The sequence below is a fragment of the Thunnus maccoyii genome, chromosome 21 (genome assembly GCF_910596095.1).
Source record: "Thunnus maccoyii chromosome 21, fThuMac1.1, whole genome shotgun sequence".
NCBI lineage: Eukaryota > Metazoa > Chordata > Actinopteri > Scombriformes > Scombridae > Thunnus > Thunnus maccoyii.
Window position 1 is genome coordinate 27,296,777 of NC_056553.1, and position 18,248 is coordinate 27,315,024.

Below are 18,248 nucleotides of genomic sequence, written 5' to 3' on the forward strand. Positions count from 1 at the left end.
AGAGCCCCATGTTCCATTCAAAGAAAGAACAAGACTTATCTCACCAGCAGACTTTAATGACCTCAAAAAGCTACTTTTAGTAGCAGGCGTTGTAGAGGAATCTACTAGTCCTTATGCCTCCCCAATTGTGCTTGTTTGAAAGAAAAACAGGGACTTGCAAATGAGTACAGACTATTGAAGGCTGAACAACCTCACTAAAAAGGGCGCCTATCCTTTGCCTCATATTGAGGAGACATTCACACTACTGTCGGGCTCGAAATGGTTCACTGTCCTTGATCTTAAAAGTGGGTACCATCAGCTGGAGGTGGAGCCTTCTGACCGGCCCAAGACAGTGTTTACAAGCCCCTTTGGTTCATGTCAATTTTGGAGAATGCCACAGGGCCTGATCAATTCACCGACAACATTTCAACGGGCTATGGAGAGAGTAAAGGCTGGATTTAAACCTTCAGGAAGTTATTACTTTTCTCAATGACCTAATAGTCTTTTCAGACATGAATTGCAGACTTCAGGATGAAATTATCCCCACTAAATGCAATTTTTTTCAGACAAAAGTGAAATATCTGGGACATGTGATATCTGCCTGGGGAATCCAGCCTGGTCCAGAATCCAGACCTGACAAAGTAGGAGCCATCAGGGAATGGCCACATCCTCAGATGGTTAGAGAACTTAGATGATTTCTGGGTTTCACTGGATATTACAGGAGATTTGTAAGTGATTATTCCAGAAGGCCTCTCAACAGCCTCTTGAAGGGACAGTTTACTCCCAGACACAAAAGCCAGAGTCACTGGAAAAGAAAAAAGTCACCTTCTCTCACCAGCAGTTGGACCAATAGCTGTCAGGAAGCATTTGAGCTTATCATCAAGAAACTGACATCAGCATCGGTCCTTGGCTTCGCAGATTGGTGACTGCCCTATGTGGTACATAGGTTCAAGATGGTCAGCCTCGTGTGGTAGACTACACTTCAGGCAGTAAGGCAATAAGTGAGAAAGTTAATGACTACTTGTATGGGGCTACCTTTGAGATGTTGAATGATGATAACCCTTTAACCTACATCCTCACAAGTACCAAGCTTGACACCAAAAGCCACAGGTGGCTTGCCACCCTATCACCCCAGGATTCCACCGGGCGTATGTGCCGCATTCCAGCTCCGACATGGGTTTGCTCCGTCCTCTGTACAGCGCCCTATTCCACCAGGAGCGTGTCAGAAGCGGAGCATCTTCACAGCGGGGAAGCCATCCGCCGTTTAAAGTCAGTTGCACTCCTACTACAGTAATTACAGCAGCCTAGTCAAAGCTTATAGAGTGCCTTATAGCTACCGTAATTACTGCAGTAGCAGGGCAACTAAACTGCCCAATTTTGTTAACTTGCTCAGCTTTCGTTGATTTGGTCATTTTCCTTGATCTTTGTGCCTCTGCTATGGTTAAGTAGGCTGCGTAGTTAAATAGTTTCTTTATTCGTCTGGTTTAATTGCGTTTATTGTTGATACATGACCAGGAGTCTGCACGAGGTGTTTTATTTTGAAAATTGACTGGATGCTCAATGTTGTTTCTGTGTCTGACTTCCTGCCCAGCTCGATCTGCTCAGTTTTCCAGTTGTCAGAACTGGAAAATAGTCCATCCCAACTTCAGAGTAGGCCACAGAAGAGGTGAGCTCCCTCAGCTCACCTCAGTGACTACCAGCTTGGTTCCAGGTTTACTGGTTGGCAGCACAGTGTCAGTCCACCAGCATATCAAACACTGCTGTATAGCTTTTTAATATCTTTGCAAGAGCAGATTGCAGGATTAATGTATTCCATGGAGAGACAGAGTGATGGGGACATCAGTTTTTAGTGGGGGAGGATGTAACCCAGCAGGTTACTAGGTTTGATTCAAGGTTGAAACTGTTTTGTTCCAGCTTTTTCCACACACACTCAAAATATGCATGTTCCTTTACAGTGCAAACATTTAGGTGGTTTTCTATTATCCACAAAAAAAGTTCAGTGTCACACTAAAGTTAAGAAAGATAGAAAACAGGCCTCCCTGCTGAAGTTAATGTAACTCAGCGGTCACTTTGTTTGATTCAATGTTAACAGGCACACTTTCTCTTTCACGACAGTAAGCACAGCTTTACGGCTGTAGAGTAGGGATCTCATAGAAATGTATTAGCAGTAGAGCTTGCAGGTCCGCTTGACTGAATGCTAGGAAAAATTCAGTTAAGACCGAGAGAAAGGACACTGAACAAGTGTTTGATTTTTTGTTATGTAAACTATCACTATGTTTGTTATTCATTTATGTTGCTTAGTTAAGTCAAAATTTATAAATTGAAGCAAAAGTTGTTTTATTTATTTATTTTTTGTTTTGTTTTGTTTTTGCTTGGACTTGAAAAAGAGGGACAAATATTTGGCTGAAAACCTTGAAATTCATTTGAAGGAAGATACGTTCTGGTCCACTACTTGATTCTTTGGACTTAGGTAGCATACTACTACCAGACCCTGAATAAATGTTCAGTTAGCCTATAGTACCAAGGAAATCTGGTCTCATCTTAATTTTATTTCTATTTAAAAAGGAGCAAATAGATGCATGGTTACACGTACAGTAATGATTTCACTACTGCAAATACTGTGAGACATGAATGCATGGAAGTGGCAAATAAAAAGTAAGCTGCCCTTCCATCACAGAGAAAAAACTGCTCACCCAGAGAAAATGGGTTTTGGACCGTTAAAAATAAAAATGTTCTGACAGCTTTGACAGAGTTCCAGACCAAAAAGCACAGAAGGTCCTGTGTAGGGATATGGAAAATTTTAAATGTCTAAATGAAAAAAAAAGAAGTTAAGAGAAATACAATACACATTGTTATTTAAATGCACTTCCACAGTAAATCCACACTTAAGTGGATTTACTGTCATATTTAAATTAATCAAATGTTTTAATTGTGTCCTGCCAAGGGACTACAGATAAAAAATTAGCTTTAAGAAAACTTGCACAATTTTGGACCGTCAAATGGCAACATTTATGTTCGATATTGTACATGGTCTCTTCAATAAATAAATAAAAACATATGGAAAATAACAATTATTTAGCCTTTTGTCTTTAATAATAATGAATTGTTTTTCATTGTGACATGAATTTTCCATGCCACGTTAAAATCAAATCACAACACAGAAATCAAAGTGAGGAGGTGTATTCATTTCAGCGTTGTCAAGAGAGCAGCATAGAGCTGCCAATACTATACACAAAGCACTGTCATTTGTTTTCATGAGGAGGTGCATGGGAATTTTGTCTGTCTTCAGATTAGAGATGCATCCTCCATGCCAAAATGAAAAACAATCAACTAGTTTGCAACCCCTCTGTTATAAGAAACTTTAAATATGAACAGTGGGAGATTCATGTTAAAGGTGCCAGAGGAAAAAATATAGACAGAGTGTAAAATACGTTGTGGTGATGATGCACGTCACGCATGAGTGTCAGAGTCATTGTAGATTGATACATTTGATAAAATGGAAGCGTATTTTTTTCCATGAGACGGGTGAATGACTGACATCAGAAATGCCCTTGTGTGTACTGCCTTTACATTGTATTTCTACTATATTGCATATCATACGTTGTAATTCTACCACTGCTGCTTCTGTCATTTTTTAATATTCATCTTTTGTTTTTAATTATGCAGATTGTTCCTGTTGGCTATTGTGATCTGTTTTTTGTTGATAGTTTTCTCTTTTTTTATCATAGACACTTCAGACCAACCTTACATGCATCTTAGGCTCATCCCATTTTATACACAACCATATTGTTACGGCTGTGGCTGTAGCCCAGTGTTTCTTGTGTTTCCCCCCTCCTTTGTGTTTCTAGTGCTCGTCCGTGTGTCCCTCTCTGTCTGTCTCTGTGGGTACATCTCAAGTCTCTAATTGCATCCACATTTCCCTCACTTGCGTCTTTTCCCTCCCACCGTGGATGCATGGAGAGACGCAAGGAAACCAGGCAACAAGAGAGGAAACGAGGAAATATGTTTTTAGAGAAATGAGACAGCCTTTCCTCTGAAGTGTCGTCTGAAGCGACGTCCATTTCTGATGATGGCAGCAGCTGATCACAGCTGGATCAGCTGTCAGTCAGCTTTATCAGCTATACCGACTTTGATGGAGTTTGTGTCTGCACACGTGCTAATACTAATAAAGGTGCAGTTAGGCTACAGAGACAAAACATGGCTGCTCTGACAGTGATATTACCTGTTAAACACCTGCACATAACTAAAAACCTGCATTCTGTATTTATACTGTGTACTGTGTCCTGTTCAGAGGCACAGGAACCTTTTCTACTGGCAGAATGCATTTGTATTATTTATTAATTGTTTGCGTCTGTATTTGCTGATATTCTGATTGTGAATTTACTATTTAATAACCCAGAGTATGATTACAGTGTCTTTTGAACACTCGAAATTATTTACTTGGCTAAATGTTTCAGGGAAAATTGAAATCATGTAACTCATCAAATCTGCCACACATGCGACTGAATGGATATGACAACAAATAATTAAATAATAGTAAAATAATTAATTTAGTTTTATCCATAATAACAGTTAATGGGGGAAATAACAGATCATGAAAAGAAAAATCTTATAATAACTGACGAAAGTTATGGTTCTCTTGTTTTATCAGACCAACAATTAACACAGATTTTTAACTAGATGATGAATCAGAAAACAAATAAAATATGAATTTGGGGGTGACACGCTTGAGTTTAATCTGTGATCTTGCTCCACTGGTATGAAACTGCAGTGATGTTGTGATGTATCAGATGAGTCCAATCAGCTGTAGCATCCAACCAATAACTGATGTCCAACAAGGGGGTGTGCTGTCCGGTAATTGTTAAAAGAACCATAAACAACTTTCTTTATTTACTTTATTAACTTTTATTATTGATCAAATTAAAGTAAGGGAGAGTCTGTCTGTCAGCAAGAAACAAATTTTAAGCACAATTATATTTTATATAATTTATCGTCATTTCCATTCAGTCATATGTGAGTGTTGGGTTTGATATGAGTTACACAATTTCCTTTTTCCCTGAACCATTTAACCCAGTAAATAATTTCCAGTGTTCAAAAGACACCTTGACCATATTCTGGATTATTAAATAATTAATTCACTATCAGGATATCAATAAATAATTAATATTATGGAGGCATTCTGCCAGTAGAAACGGTTCATGTGCCCCTGAGCAGGGCATAGTGCACAGTAGGCCTATAAATAAAGAATGCAGGTTTTTATTCATGTACAGGTGTTTGTCAAACAGGTAACAGGCTGCAGAGAGAAAACAGCTCCTGGCAGTGATAACTGTGAGCCTTTATTAGTGTCAGCAAACTGCATGTGTGCAGACACAAACTCCATCAGAAGTCGCTGATACAACTGTGATCAGCTTCCCCCATCATCAGAAATGGATGGTGCTTCACATGACACTTCAGAGGAAAGGATGTCTCATTTCTCCAAAAAAAATATTTCTTCATTTCTTCTCTCCTCGTATGGTTTCCTTGCATTCCATGCATCCTCGGTGGGAGGGACTAAGACACAAGGAAAAGACACAAGTGAGGGAAATGTGGATGCAATTTAAGAGACTTGTGTGTTTGTGTTGGTGTTGACATCGCTTCCCATCCTCACTTTCCCGGCTCCTGGTTCCCTGCTTCACCTGCACACCAATTGGCTCTTCTTCTCCCTCAGTCACACACCTGCCGTCCATCTCACCTCTTCTCCAGTATAGCAGCCTCTGCTTGTCACCCACTCATCACCAGATTGTTGTTTAAACCTCAGTGGTAGTACTAGTTTCTGAGCCAATTTAATCAGTGAGGTCCTTGTGTCAAGCTATCTATTGAATGCTAACCCATTTTTCTTGTGTCCCAGAATCATCTCACGTCTGCCTGCCATCCTGCCTGCCCACCAGTCACCTCCTATTTTCCATCCAATTAAAAAATACAGTCTTAAAACTCATCCTCGTCATAAAAATGCCTCATCATAAGTTGTCATCAATATAATACATCACGATTGTTCACGATCACCCAACATCATGCAGTTCATCCACAAACTTACCTTAATCTCAGCCCAACACCAATACATCATCCACACTGCCCACATTCCAAGTTACAAGATACTATCGCTGACTGCTTCCCTCGTCTCTGGTAAAGGATTTACATTCCCATCTGATGCCAATCCCTCAGTTTTTTCAGCTACCACCTCCATCTGAACCCTCAGCTTCTCCTCCTGACCCCCGCATCACAAGAAGTCATCATAAATAGTCCTGCTCCTGAAACCTCATCACAGTACTCAGGGCAGGGCAGCTCTAAGCTTTATGTGCCTCACACAGCCTACCATTAACTCCCATTGGCATCTTATCACCAACCAGCTTTATCACTTACGCCCATTCAGTTCTCAAAATGCATCCTCCATCCAAGTGTACATCAACATGATTTACATCTTCATCAAACTGCTTTATGAAGCTCCAGCCACTTCCTCTCAACCAAACCAGTCAAGACAGATGATGGCCCACCAACTTCTGCTCAAAGTTTCTTCCTGTTAAAGAGAGTTTTTCCTTGCTGCTGTTGCCAAGTGCTTGCTCATGGGGGGATGTTGAGTCTCTGTAAATGAAAGAGGATGGTCTAGACCTGCTCTATATGAAAAGTGCCCTGAGATAACTCTGATGTGATTTGGCACTATATAAATAAAATTGACTTGGCTTGACTTGACTCCTCCATCCATGCTTCTTGAGCTAAACCCCATTGCCATAGCTGCTACTCTTTGGGGGTATAAATCGTCTAAGAAGTCCATACTCATTCATGCAAATAACACTGCAGTTGTAGAGATCCTAAACAACAGTCAATCCCATTCTCCAGCCATTATGCAGTTCATCTCAGCTGAACACCAGTTCATCCTCCGGGTAGCCCACGTTTCTGGGTACCAAAACAGCATCGCTGATTCATTGTCCCGCCTCTCATTTCAGAAATTCAGATTCTCCGCCCCAGAGTCAAATATTCATCCTATACCAGTCCTACCATTTCAGCCACAACATTAAACTAGTTCCACAGCTGGGAAACCTCAAATGAATCACAAGAAGCCATCCTAACAGCCTTGTCCTATGCACTCTCTTAGTACTTACCACTTACACTCCGTCTTACCTAACCTCCAAAACATCCCAAAACTGCATTTCAAATGGAGGACCTTGGCAACATGTCTAAACGTCCTGTGGTACACTGTGGTTGGCTTGCAGCGGTGTGGTTCCTTGGTGCAGCAGCAGCAGTCCCAGGAAAAGAGATCTGACAAGGAAGAAAGAAAAGGGCAAAACAGGATCCCTGAGCTGTCAGATGGCCACCTCACCTCTAAAGCAGCAAACAGCTGCTTCCCGTTAATTTATCTCCAGCAGGAGAAGACGGTAAAGAAGATAGTGAGTGAGAGAGAGCGAGTTGGTGTGTTGTGCTAATTCTTGTCTCATTTGTGGTCTGATAACAGTAAATTCATCAATTCAGTGCCCTATATTGCTTTTTCCAAGTTACATATAATACAGCCTCTATGTTTGACTCAAACTGTTGCACTCAGATGTCAATCAACCAATAGACAAAAAGTTGACCCCATGACACACTGAATGACAGCCACCTCATTTGCATAATGAGGCAGAAATGCATAAAGAAATGTAAAAAGAAATACAGAAATAAGTTTGGGGAAGTAAATGGGAAAAATGCAAAGGGAAAATAATACAGAAATAAATATATAAGTTTAGAAATGAATAAATGAATGAATAAAATTAAAATTAAATGGAAAAGTAAATAAATAGGGGAATTTATTTGCAAAGGTAAAATAATACATACATACATACATACATACAAAATAAATCAATACATTTAAAAACATAAATAAAATGGAAAATTACATGGGAAAGTAAATAACTTGGGGAATTTATACAGAGATAAATAAATACAGAAGGAAGAAGAATTAATACTATTTTTGGTGCATTTAATGGCATATTAATTTATTGACTCATTTATTTATTTATTATATATTTATTTATCCATTGTTGTGTGCATGACTTTATCAAGTTCACCTCTCCAACCAAACACGGTTTAAATTGTTTACCTGCCCACCAGAGTAGTTAACTGTTAGCTTCAGAAGATTACCATTGCTAGTAATGCTAGCTGTTTTGGCTAACAAACTACTGTTGTATGCTGACATTACTTGTTTATTATCATCAGCTATTTTTCACCTCATTTTGATATTTGCTCATCTATCTGTGTCAAATGTCTACATGTATGGTAGAAGTGAGTTAACTGGACCCTCTTCAGTCATATATGTAAGCATTAGCATTTTGATGTGCATTTTGGATTTATTAAACTCTAGTGTGGTCTTTGTGTTCAAAAATGTGTGTATTACCAGAAATGTATTTGTACTGTAGACTGCAAAGTAAAGAAATGTTATGAATAATATAATAAATGCCATTTGTGACAGGTGTGGGACCTCCACTGGTAGGCTGATTCATAAACTCACCCTATGACTGCACCAGGATAACCTGGAAACAACCAGAGGAAACTAGGAGCTGGTAAATAGAGAGTAGAGACCATCATTTGTGACACATTTAGGTTGTTTTGGCTCTGGCACATTTAATTGGAAATGAAACAATGACACGAAATGAAAGAGCTGACTTGGTAGTTTTATTGTGTTCACATCCATACTGGGTGAACAGTGAAGCAACTGTGGCCCCCTTTTTTAGGTAGTCTGCCAATTTTAGGACAAAGCAGGAGGAGGACAATCCTAAATATACAGCAAATGCAGCCATAGAGTTTTTTATTACCCAGCAGTGGGATGTTCTCATTCACCTGACCTCTGTCCAGCTGAGCAGGTGTGTCATTTGCCGAAAATCAGACCAAGGAGATATAAGTGTCCTCTGGGATCACAGGCTTCAGACAGTCAGTGTCCAAAAACAGTTTGATTCCAAATTTCAGATATATGTTAAAAACTTTAGTTACAAGTAAAGACTAAAGCTACCATTCCCACACTTTTCATCTGTGAATGTAAACACCATCAAGTTAAGAGGAAAGATGAACCTCATAGTCATGGTGTCATTTCAAAGCCAATGGCTGAAAGTACAGAAATTACAACAGAACTAACAAATATGCGTCACTGTCAACATAGTCTTTCTTGAACAATTTTAGTAGTCGTATTACAGTTCCCTTATCAAACCTTTGCTGGTGCACAACTTGGCATTACATATGTAGCTCTGCTGGAGTAGACAGACAATATTTTGGGAGGTTTTTCAGGGAGTTTTGTCTTAATGTTTTCCAGGTTTACTCGCTCACACCACCACACTGGCTTCCTTCACCTTGTTCACCTGTTGCAGGCTGGCAAGATGTACCAGCACTCACACTTTAAGGGGCATGGAAGCATGTGAAGTAAAAGTTAAGTAAACAGACTCACACTGAATTTACTTAATTTAGTTGGACATCTGTTTAAACTTAACAAAACATTTTCTTTTATTAGAGTATCCAGAGGACTAGAGTAGAGAGCTTGTGAGACACCAAGGAAGACAGTTATGGATGGAGTGTCGCTCATCTCAGATGCTTTTGCTGGGGTTTCAGATTGTCTGCTTTTTGAGTCTCTGTCAGGGGTGGACAGTAACCAAGTACATTTACATGAGTAATGTACTTAGGTACATTTTTCGAGTATCTGTGCTTTACTTGAGTATTAATTTTTTTGGAAACTTATGACTTTTACTCAACTACATTTGAAAGACAAATATTGTACTTTTGACTCGACTACATTTCTATGAAGGTTCCTGTTACTCCTTACTTTAAAGCATAGCTTTGAAGTCACCCGATTAATTTTCTCTTCTTTTCTAAAATGGGATAGGCCATATGCTGTGTTCATCACAGTAGAAAAACCAATCACAGTAAACTACTCTTACGCTGTCAGTCAAGTTCAAAGTGCTTTTTGAACAGTTCAGTTTGAACTTGGTGGTGGTAATGACGGCTATGGCAGATAAAGATGACAATTCCTCACCATAGCACCCATGGCCATATCTGAATACCATGTTTCATATTTTTGAAATGAAGAAAGATTTGTAGTTTTTTTTGTGTTTTGTCTCACTTAAAGCAGTGTTGCTGTTGAGCAGTTATAATGCTAGAGGTGTGCAACTGGGATTTAAAATTAGGTAGGTTGTTTTATTTATTTTTTATTTTCTTTTATTTTCTTTTTTCTTATTTCCACTGCCTAAAGCACACATGTGCAGCACACACACACACACACACACACACACACACACACACACACATACATAAAATGAAAACGAAAATGGCTGTCCTTTTGTCGATTTAATTGTGTTTCTATAGGCTTTGTAGCATATTCTAAAAGCTTTTTATTCTTTTCATCCTACGAGTTTTACAAGCAAATCGGTACATTCAGTAGGTTGTTTCAGAGTCATTCAGTTCTGTAAATGCATTGTGGCAACAGTACAACAATGTGTTGAAATTAAAAAGAAAATGTACTTTTGAATACTTAAGTATTTTTAAAAGCAAGTACTCCAGTATTTTAACTCAAGTCAAAATTTTACTTGTATTGGAGTAATATTTGACAAGGTGTATCTATACTTTGAATTCATGTAATGGAGTTGTGTACTTTGTCCACCACTGCTAACTGTACTTACCATGACTGGCTTTAACTGTGAAACCTAGTTTTCTTTTCAGTGCAAAGGACTAAGACACATGTGGTGCTGGGTCTTTACAGTTTTTGAAAAATTAATGATGAATGAGTTCATAATTTTTATTAATCAGTGATTACATACAAAGCCTGGCCTAATTCTTCTGTAAGAAAGAATGCAGCAATCCAGAGAGGCTCCACAGTTTAATGCCAGATGTCTTATCAAAGAATGACAAGATATATGATATCAGTACAAACAGTTGGAAACTAGAAGTAAAGAAATCCAAGACACTTTGATTCCTGAGTGTATATACATTTTTTGAATGCTGTAATGTGTAAGAGTATATTGATTTAGTTTTTGATTTAAGCACTCTTTTAATTTACCTTTTTAATTATATGGTTAATGTTTGTACAGTGTATGAATGAAACATGTACAGTAGCTCATATTGGTCCCATAAAATGGATTCTGCATCATAAATCATTGTGATATTGTTTTGTTGGATTTGTATTCATCAGTGTTGGTGTACACGACATGGTTTAATTCTGTCAGTAAAACAATGCAACAATTCATGAAATAAATTTAATTTTACTTGTGTATTGTGCCCCATTCTGCCATTGTTAAAAGCCTATTAAAATATAAATGTCAAACTGTTTTCAGTCATTGTCTGTGACTGAAAACAAAGTCTGTGATCCCAGAGGACACTTATATCTCCCCTTGTAATTCTATGCCAGACCTAGGCTGCAAACTGGCCTTTGGTCTGATTTTCGGCGAGTGACATACCTGCTCAGCTGGACTGAGGTCAGATGAATGACAATGCCAGTCAAGACTTCCTACTGCTGGGTCATAATAAACTCCCTGGCTGCATTTGTTGTATATTTAGGATCATCCTCCTCCTGCATTGTCCTAAAATTGGCAGACTACCCAAAAAGGGGGGCTACAGTTGCTTCACTGTTCACCCAGTATGGATGTGAACACAATAAAACTACCAAGTCAGCACTTTCATTTCATGTCATTGTTTCATTTCCAATCAAATGTGCCAGAGCCAAAACAACCTAAATGTGTCACAAATGATGGTCTCTGCTCTCTACTTACTAGCTGTTAGTTTCCCTCTGGCTGTTTCCAGGTTATCCTGGTGCAGTCATAGGGTGAGTTTATGAATCAGCCTACCGATGGGGGTCCCACATCTTTCAACAGGCACACATGACATTTATTGGCAACAATCACAGTATTGTATAAAAATCACAGTATCCCAAAAATAATGATACATTCTTGAAACAAATCCATTTAAAATCAATATACTATTAGAATTCCAATAAAAATAAAATAGGCTTATAATAAAGTATTAGAAATGACTAATTCTAATATATCAAAAGGTATTAAAACTCATTCATTGATCTACAATTCTCATGACTAATATATTTTATAGAAAACAATATATGAACCCAAAGATTACAATACATTAAATGGTATTACAAATTAATCTTTCTTCTATAAGTTTATTAACTACTAAAATCACACATTCTGTGCTACATACAATGTATCTTAGCTATATTTACAATAAAGCTTGATTCTCCACTCTATTTACATTACATTAGCCCATACGTGAATGTTTACCGTTGCTATGCCAACAAGTGACAGCTGACGTTAGCATATGTTAGTTAGCTTAGCTCAATCATCCGACAAACAATAACCCATAAAATTACAATTCAACATATTAGAAAAAAATCAACAACAGTTACCAACAGTTATAGTTCTTACAACCTTAGCTAATGTGTTGTCACAGATTGACAACATGTTAGATTGTCAAAATTAGAGAAATAACAGTTTCAATCCCTGAGGAGCTACGTTAGCATTAGTGATGGTTGCAACCACTCGTTACCTTACAGTTCCCTCAAACAATATAATGAAGCACAATACAAACTGTATAAACAAATGATCTTTTAAGGGTAGACTGATAAAATCTGAAGGTGCTTAGGTGACATTATACAACACGTAGTTCCGACCAAGCAATCTGATTGACTGGCTGAGTCAGCAGGGACTAGAAATTGTCTCTGTTGCTAGGTCGTTGACCTACTTGCTTGAGTAGTAAACTAGGTTTTATTACATTGGATTCTACTGATGTGAGTGATGCTTTACTGGTATTAGTCTTACCCCATGTATTTCCATGGAAACGGAGATAACACAAGCAAAAAGTTTATTTGTAGAGCAAACTGCCTCACAATATGAATAACTTTTGTTTATATCTTTAAATGCTTTATAATCGCAATATTACACTCGAGGGTGTGCTTTACCTTATTGTTGGCGCGACAATGACCGTAAAGTACACCCTCTCGTGTAACATTGCTTAATTTACCCACCTGAAAGATTAAATGAAAACAAACAGTGATTTTGCTGGTCTTCAGTTGCTTTACTCTATAGGCCCAAACGCACTAAAAGAGACAATCGACGCGCCTCATTTGATGCACATCAATTGATGCTCATTATACACTGCAAACATCAGATTTGAAATGCCAACTCCACAGAACCAACACAGATTTGTCATTTTGTTCTTTGCATTAACCACTGTATTAGTTGGATGTAATGAATGAATGGATGAAAAGGAGAAATGCAGAGGAGGAAAACAAAACTGAAACTAAGAAACAGTAACAGTAAATCATCTGGCTATTTATTTGTGCTGAAAAACGTAACTGCCATGAAATAACCAGAATCTAACTTTTTTTCTCTAATGCAGAGGCTTTGTTCTCACTACCGCTTGCTCTCCTTGCTCGACCACTGCTGTGCTGTCTCTCTCTCTTTCTTGCTGTCCCATGCTCAGCTGGCTTGTGCCATCTCTTTCTTTTTTGACTGCAGAGAAGCAGACGCTCCAAAATCGAAACAAGGTTGGAATCGGGGCGTCAAGACAGTTTGATGCACCTCATAACGCTTTCGGTGCGTGTTCAGCCATTGAAAACAATAACACTGTGTCTCAAATCACATACTACTGTTAGTACACTTTCATGTAGTACACTGTACACTATGTACTTACTGGCGTAGTGCGCAAATTTTGAGAGGGTAGTGTTGTCTCAAATCAAACACACGTTGTACACTTACCGGTAATGACGATCGCAAATTAGCATTAGCTAGCGTTAATATTCGCATTATCATTCACGCTACCAAATCATTATTGCAAACTGCTAAATTAACCCAAAAAACATACTGATGGCTTACATCCGACAACAGTATAGTGGTGCTTAGTGCTAAAAACACATGTATAACTTACATTTGTATAATGTGACGATGTTCACCATAGTTACAACGTACCTGGCCACCATTTCCAGTTTGAAAAGTGGTCCCTCCCCTTCTGCAACATAGCCAAGATGGCCACCACTGAGGGCGAGAAGTGTCCATAGTTCCACACTCAACTTTTTGACCGTTTTGAGTGCACCATCCGGGTACTCACAGTGCACTGCATTTTCCATACTTCTCAGTGTGAATGCACTCAAAATGTTAAGTGAAAGTACAGAAGTATGCAATTTGAGACACAGCATAAGTGTACTTCAAAACGCGTGTGTCAGATGCTTTCAGTGTGTTTGGGCTTTATGTGTAACTGCCAACTGAAGAACGCAGCACAAACCCACCGTTATATACCCACATTTGCTCTCGTGCTTGTACTGAAATCACTAACGCATTAAATTGAATGGCGGGTATCTGTAAAGATACAAAATTGATTTCATATACATAAAATAATGTTACAATTGAGTGGGCAAATACACATAAATACCCTATATGTCACACATGCAAACACATTGCTGATGATTTTGTGAACACAAAGACCACACTAGAGCTTATTAAATACAAAATGCACATCAAAACACCCCTAACGCTTACATATATGACTGAAGATATGATATGAGTCCAGTTAACTCATTGTAGCATTGATCAGCAAGAACAGAAGAGAAAATATCATCTTTGGATATATTTTTCAAATCAACACAACTAGCTAACTGTCAACTGCTAACTGCTACCTGCTGTTACCAATATTCCAAAGGAGATACAGCACTAAAGAAGCTAACAGAAGAGTTATTATATATATATTTTTTATTTATACAAGAAGAAAAAAGGATTCTTGCTGGTAAAGGATCCTTGCGGGTAATGTAACCCAAGCATGCCGGAACCTCTCTATGCACCCTGGACTCAAGACGGTGCGGACCTATCTCGTCGTCTCTCTGTCAGTTTCGCTAAATTTGTGCACTTCTGTAAACTCTTTGTGAATAATATTGGACATTATTGGACAGTGATGGCATATGACTGTGGGTCACTCATCGGGATGGGGAGGTGGTTGGCTCACCCCCCTGCCGACTCTGCTACCAGGCTGGTCCAGGTTTTCAAATGTAAACATCAGATTAACATCGAGGAAAAGATGGAGAGGATAAACACCAGCTGTGATCCCGACCACCTGGACAAGCAAGACCATCTGTACATCCATCTCAACATTGAAGGAAACAGTCCAGGCCATATGGATCTTCTGGAGACCCTAACCGTCCAGATGGCATCCTTTTCTCCCTGCTGAGGTCGAGAGGAGGTTCCAGGTGCACCGGGTTGGTGCTGAGGGGCTTAAGAGGAGCCACCTCAGGCCACCGGGATCCTGGATGGGATTGCTGCATAGGACTGTCCTCTGAGGCTATTTATCATACCACAGAGCATGCCAGTCAAAAACTGCATCAAGTTCAAAGCAGTGTTTCATCAGCAAAAAGACCTGAGCTGTGTTTCATGGACTGATTTGTAATCAACGTCTAATAAGATAGATACCATGAACTCTTAAGTCATAAAGCTACAATAATAGAATTGATCATTAGGTAAGGACGAACTATGATGATGAAACGCCAAAATAATGTTTAACTCTTTTGACCTTGTGGGTGATGCTATCTCAGTGTTTCCCCTATATTCATTCAGCAGCAGTACACCACCGCTGCAAAATTATGAGCGCTGCTGCTAAAATTTCAGACAATCATTAATATCAACGGGCTACTAATGATTTTCACTCGCACACTGTGCCAGAACAATAACACACTACGTTATTGTGGATTTTTTAAGTCATCCTCCCTCTCTTCGTTCTTCAAAGGACATCTACGTGAAAGGTACAAGAGTGGCGTAGCTCCGTTGAGGAATAAGGCAGTGCGTGTGTGTATGTGTATGTGTGTGTAAATGTGCGTGTGGGTGAGCGGCAGAAATGTGACGTTAACGTGAGCGGCGCAGAGGAAAAGTTTAGCAGTAAGTTGTCAATCTGGCAGTAAATGTAGAATACAGGCTGTGTGTCAGTTAATAAATGCTCCAGATCCTCAAGACAAAAAAAATACTCATCTATCAAAGGGGATTAGCCCCGAAGTTAGCAACAACGCGTTAACTTGACCAGGCTCACTTAAGGTGGGCTGACTTTTAAGGTGGACCAGCAATTCTCATTTTAGTGTCAATCTCAGGCGCTCTTTAACAGAGAACGGCTCTCCAAAGCAGTCAGCCTAGGGGAAACACTGTATCTGTGATGGAGGGGCAATCCGGTGGAAGATTTTTTTCTGAAACCCATGGTTTGTCAGACATTGATAGGGAAACAATGTCCCAGTCAAGCCTTGAAGAACATTCTCACAAGATGATGGACAGGAATGCATGGCCTGTGGCAGAAGAAATCCAACAATGCATTGACAAGTCACCTGCACTGTCTGGTTACATCAGAGCATTAACTGTGAAGAAGCAAGGTATTTTGCTCCGATTAGTCTGATGCAAATGTTTAAACACAGCAACATGCTCACACCATTGCCATTATTTTTTGGAACATACTGAAACATGTGATTTGTTAAAAGTCACATTAAGGCTGAGAGGTATACGGTATATGAAGGTATACGTCATGGATCCATACAAAGTTATGGATCTTTATTATACTGAAAAAGTATTTTTTATTGAAATGGAACCATGACAATTGTATTACAACATAATAACATAAAATATGTCATAGCACACTGTAATTTGTACTTGAAAACTATATGCTGTCAAATACCATTATATCATCAAAACTAACAAAAAAATATCATATGATATTTTGGCCATATCACCCAGCCCTAGATTACATGTCCTATTAATGGCAGTGTGTTTTTGCAGATTATCAGTTCTTCTGTAATTAGGACTACCTACGGCAGTACATGAGAACTACCAAGACACAGAGATCATCAGTCCCTGGCCATAATTACTTACAGAAGATCAACACCTTCATTGAAAAACATTTTAAGGTTGGAGGACTTGAAGGGGAGTTGCAAAGGTGAGTATGCAGTCACATATGATTTTATATTGACACTGACATTGAATGGTAAAAACAGTTGATTTAAAACAGCAGCATAGGAAAGTCACTAAAACAATAGTAATCTCAATAAAGAATGTTAACTAAAATGGCAGAGCTGGACAAGAACTTGTCCGAGCATGGGCTAAACCTGGCAAGAAAAAAGCCAAGTTGGCAATAGTGGAGGCCCATACAGGTAGGGTTGTTTGCACCAGCTTTATTGATGCCATGGATACTCCAGATCAGATCAGGTCAGAAGCTGACTCTGAAAGTGAAGTTCTTATAGAAGTTAACAGTGAAAGTAGTGAGGATGAAGGTGGTCAGGAAGATGTCTCGGGATTTGGGAGGCTCAAACGCACTGAAAGTGATAATTGACGTGCATCAATTCTCAGTGTGCTCCTATGGCACACTGTAGGCATCAGATTTGAAATTCCAACACCACAGTACCAACACAGGTTTTTCATTTTGTTCTTTATATTAACCGCTTGCATCCAGTGTCTCTCTCACAAAACCTGCTGCTGACTCCACTGCGTGTCGAAACCCTGCAGTGATGAGGCAGAGGTTATTCAAAACCTTCCAAACTGTCAATCATGCAAAAGTCTTATGGGACCCGAAGCTGAAACCAAAGGGGCAATTCAGTGGACATTTTAACATCAGAAGCATTACTGCAAAGAGAAATCTGCTAACTCATCTTGTGTCTGACTCAAATCTGGACTTTCTCTGTCTGACAGATACATGGTTGAAGGGGTGCTTTTTTATGTGAGAGACAACATCACATGTGAACGTGTGGTTAATAATGTGGGTATGTTGGGATAAAAATAATGTTATCCCAACAAATGGGATAACATTATTAATGAGTTTTGAGAATTTGAGATTATTCTCAAATTTGTGCCTAGTTTATAGAATTTCCACTATGTGACTTTGTGCACACACACTCAGTAAGTTCTATTAGATCCTCCAAAATATCCTCTATAAACGATTGTACCATACCATTTCATCGCACTCAAGTCAGCTTTCTCTGTAGTTCTATCAATACATTCAAGACCAGACTGAAACATGTACTAAAGACCAATCTAAACTCAGCTGTGTGACTCAATGGTCACACAGCTGAGTTTAGTTTACATTGTTTCTAATTGACATTGTGGGTGTATGTGATGTGCTGTGTGTAGCTTTGTATTTTGTATGGTATGTTCTGTGTGTTTTTTTGTTTGTTTGTTTTTTTGTTTGTTTGTTTGGTTTTTTGTTTGGGGGGGGGGTGGGGTTGCTTTTTATTGTTTGTTGTTGTGCTGTTATCTGTTTTTTGT

General features: G+C 38.9%; 1 protein-coding gene across 2 annotated transcripts in view; it reads right to left on the reverse strand.

Moving 5' to 3' along the window:
- The window catches only part of c1ql3a (complement component 1, q subcomponent-like 3a), a 45,142-nt gene that overhangs the window by 18,052 nt on the left and 8,842 nt on the right, over positions 1–18,248 (reverse strand). The window contains exons 2-3 of one of the 2 annotated variants that reach the window (XM_042399420.1): positions 7,135–7,272; positions 5,445–5,529 (exon numbers count right to left, since the gene is read on the reverse strand). The exons of the other annotated variant lie outside the window; for it this stretch is intronic. Of the exons in view, the coding sequence (XP_042255354.1) occupies positions 7,165–7,272 (108 nt within the window). The 3' untranslated portion in view covers positions 5,445–5,529; positions 7,135–7,164. Of the gene's footprint in view, positions 1–5,444; positions 5,530–7,134; positions 7,273–18,248 lie in introns of those variants that run through there. 2 annotated transcript variants of the gene reach the window in all.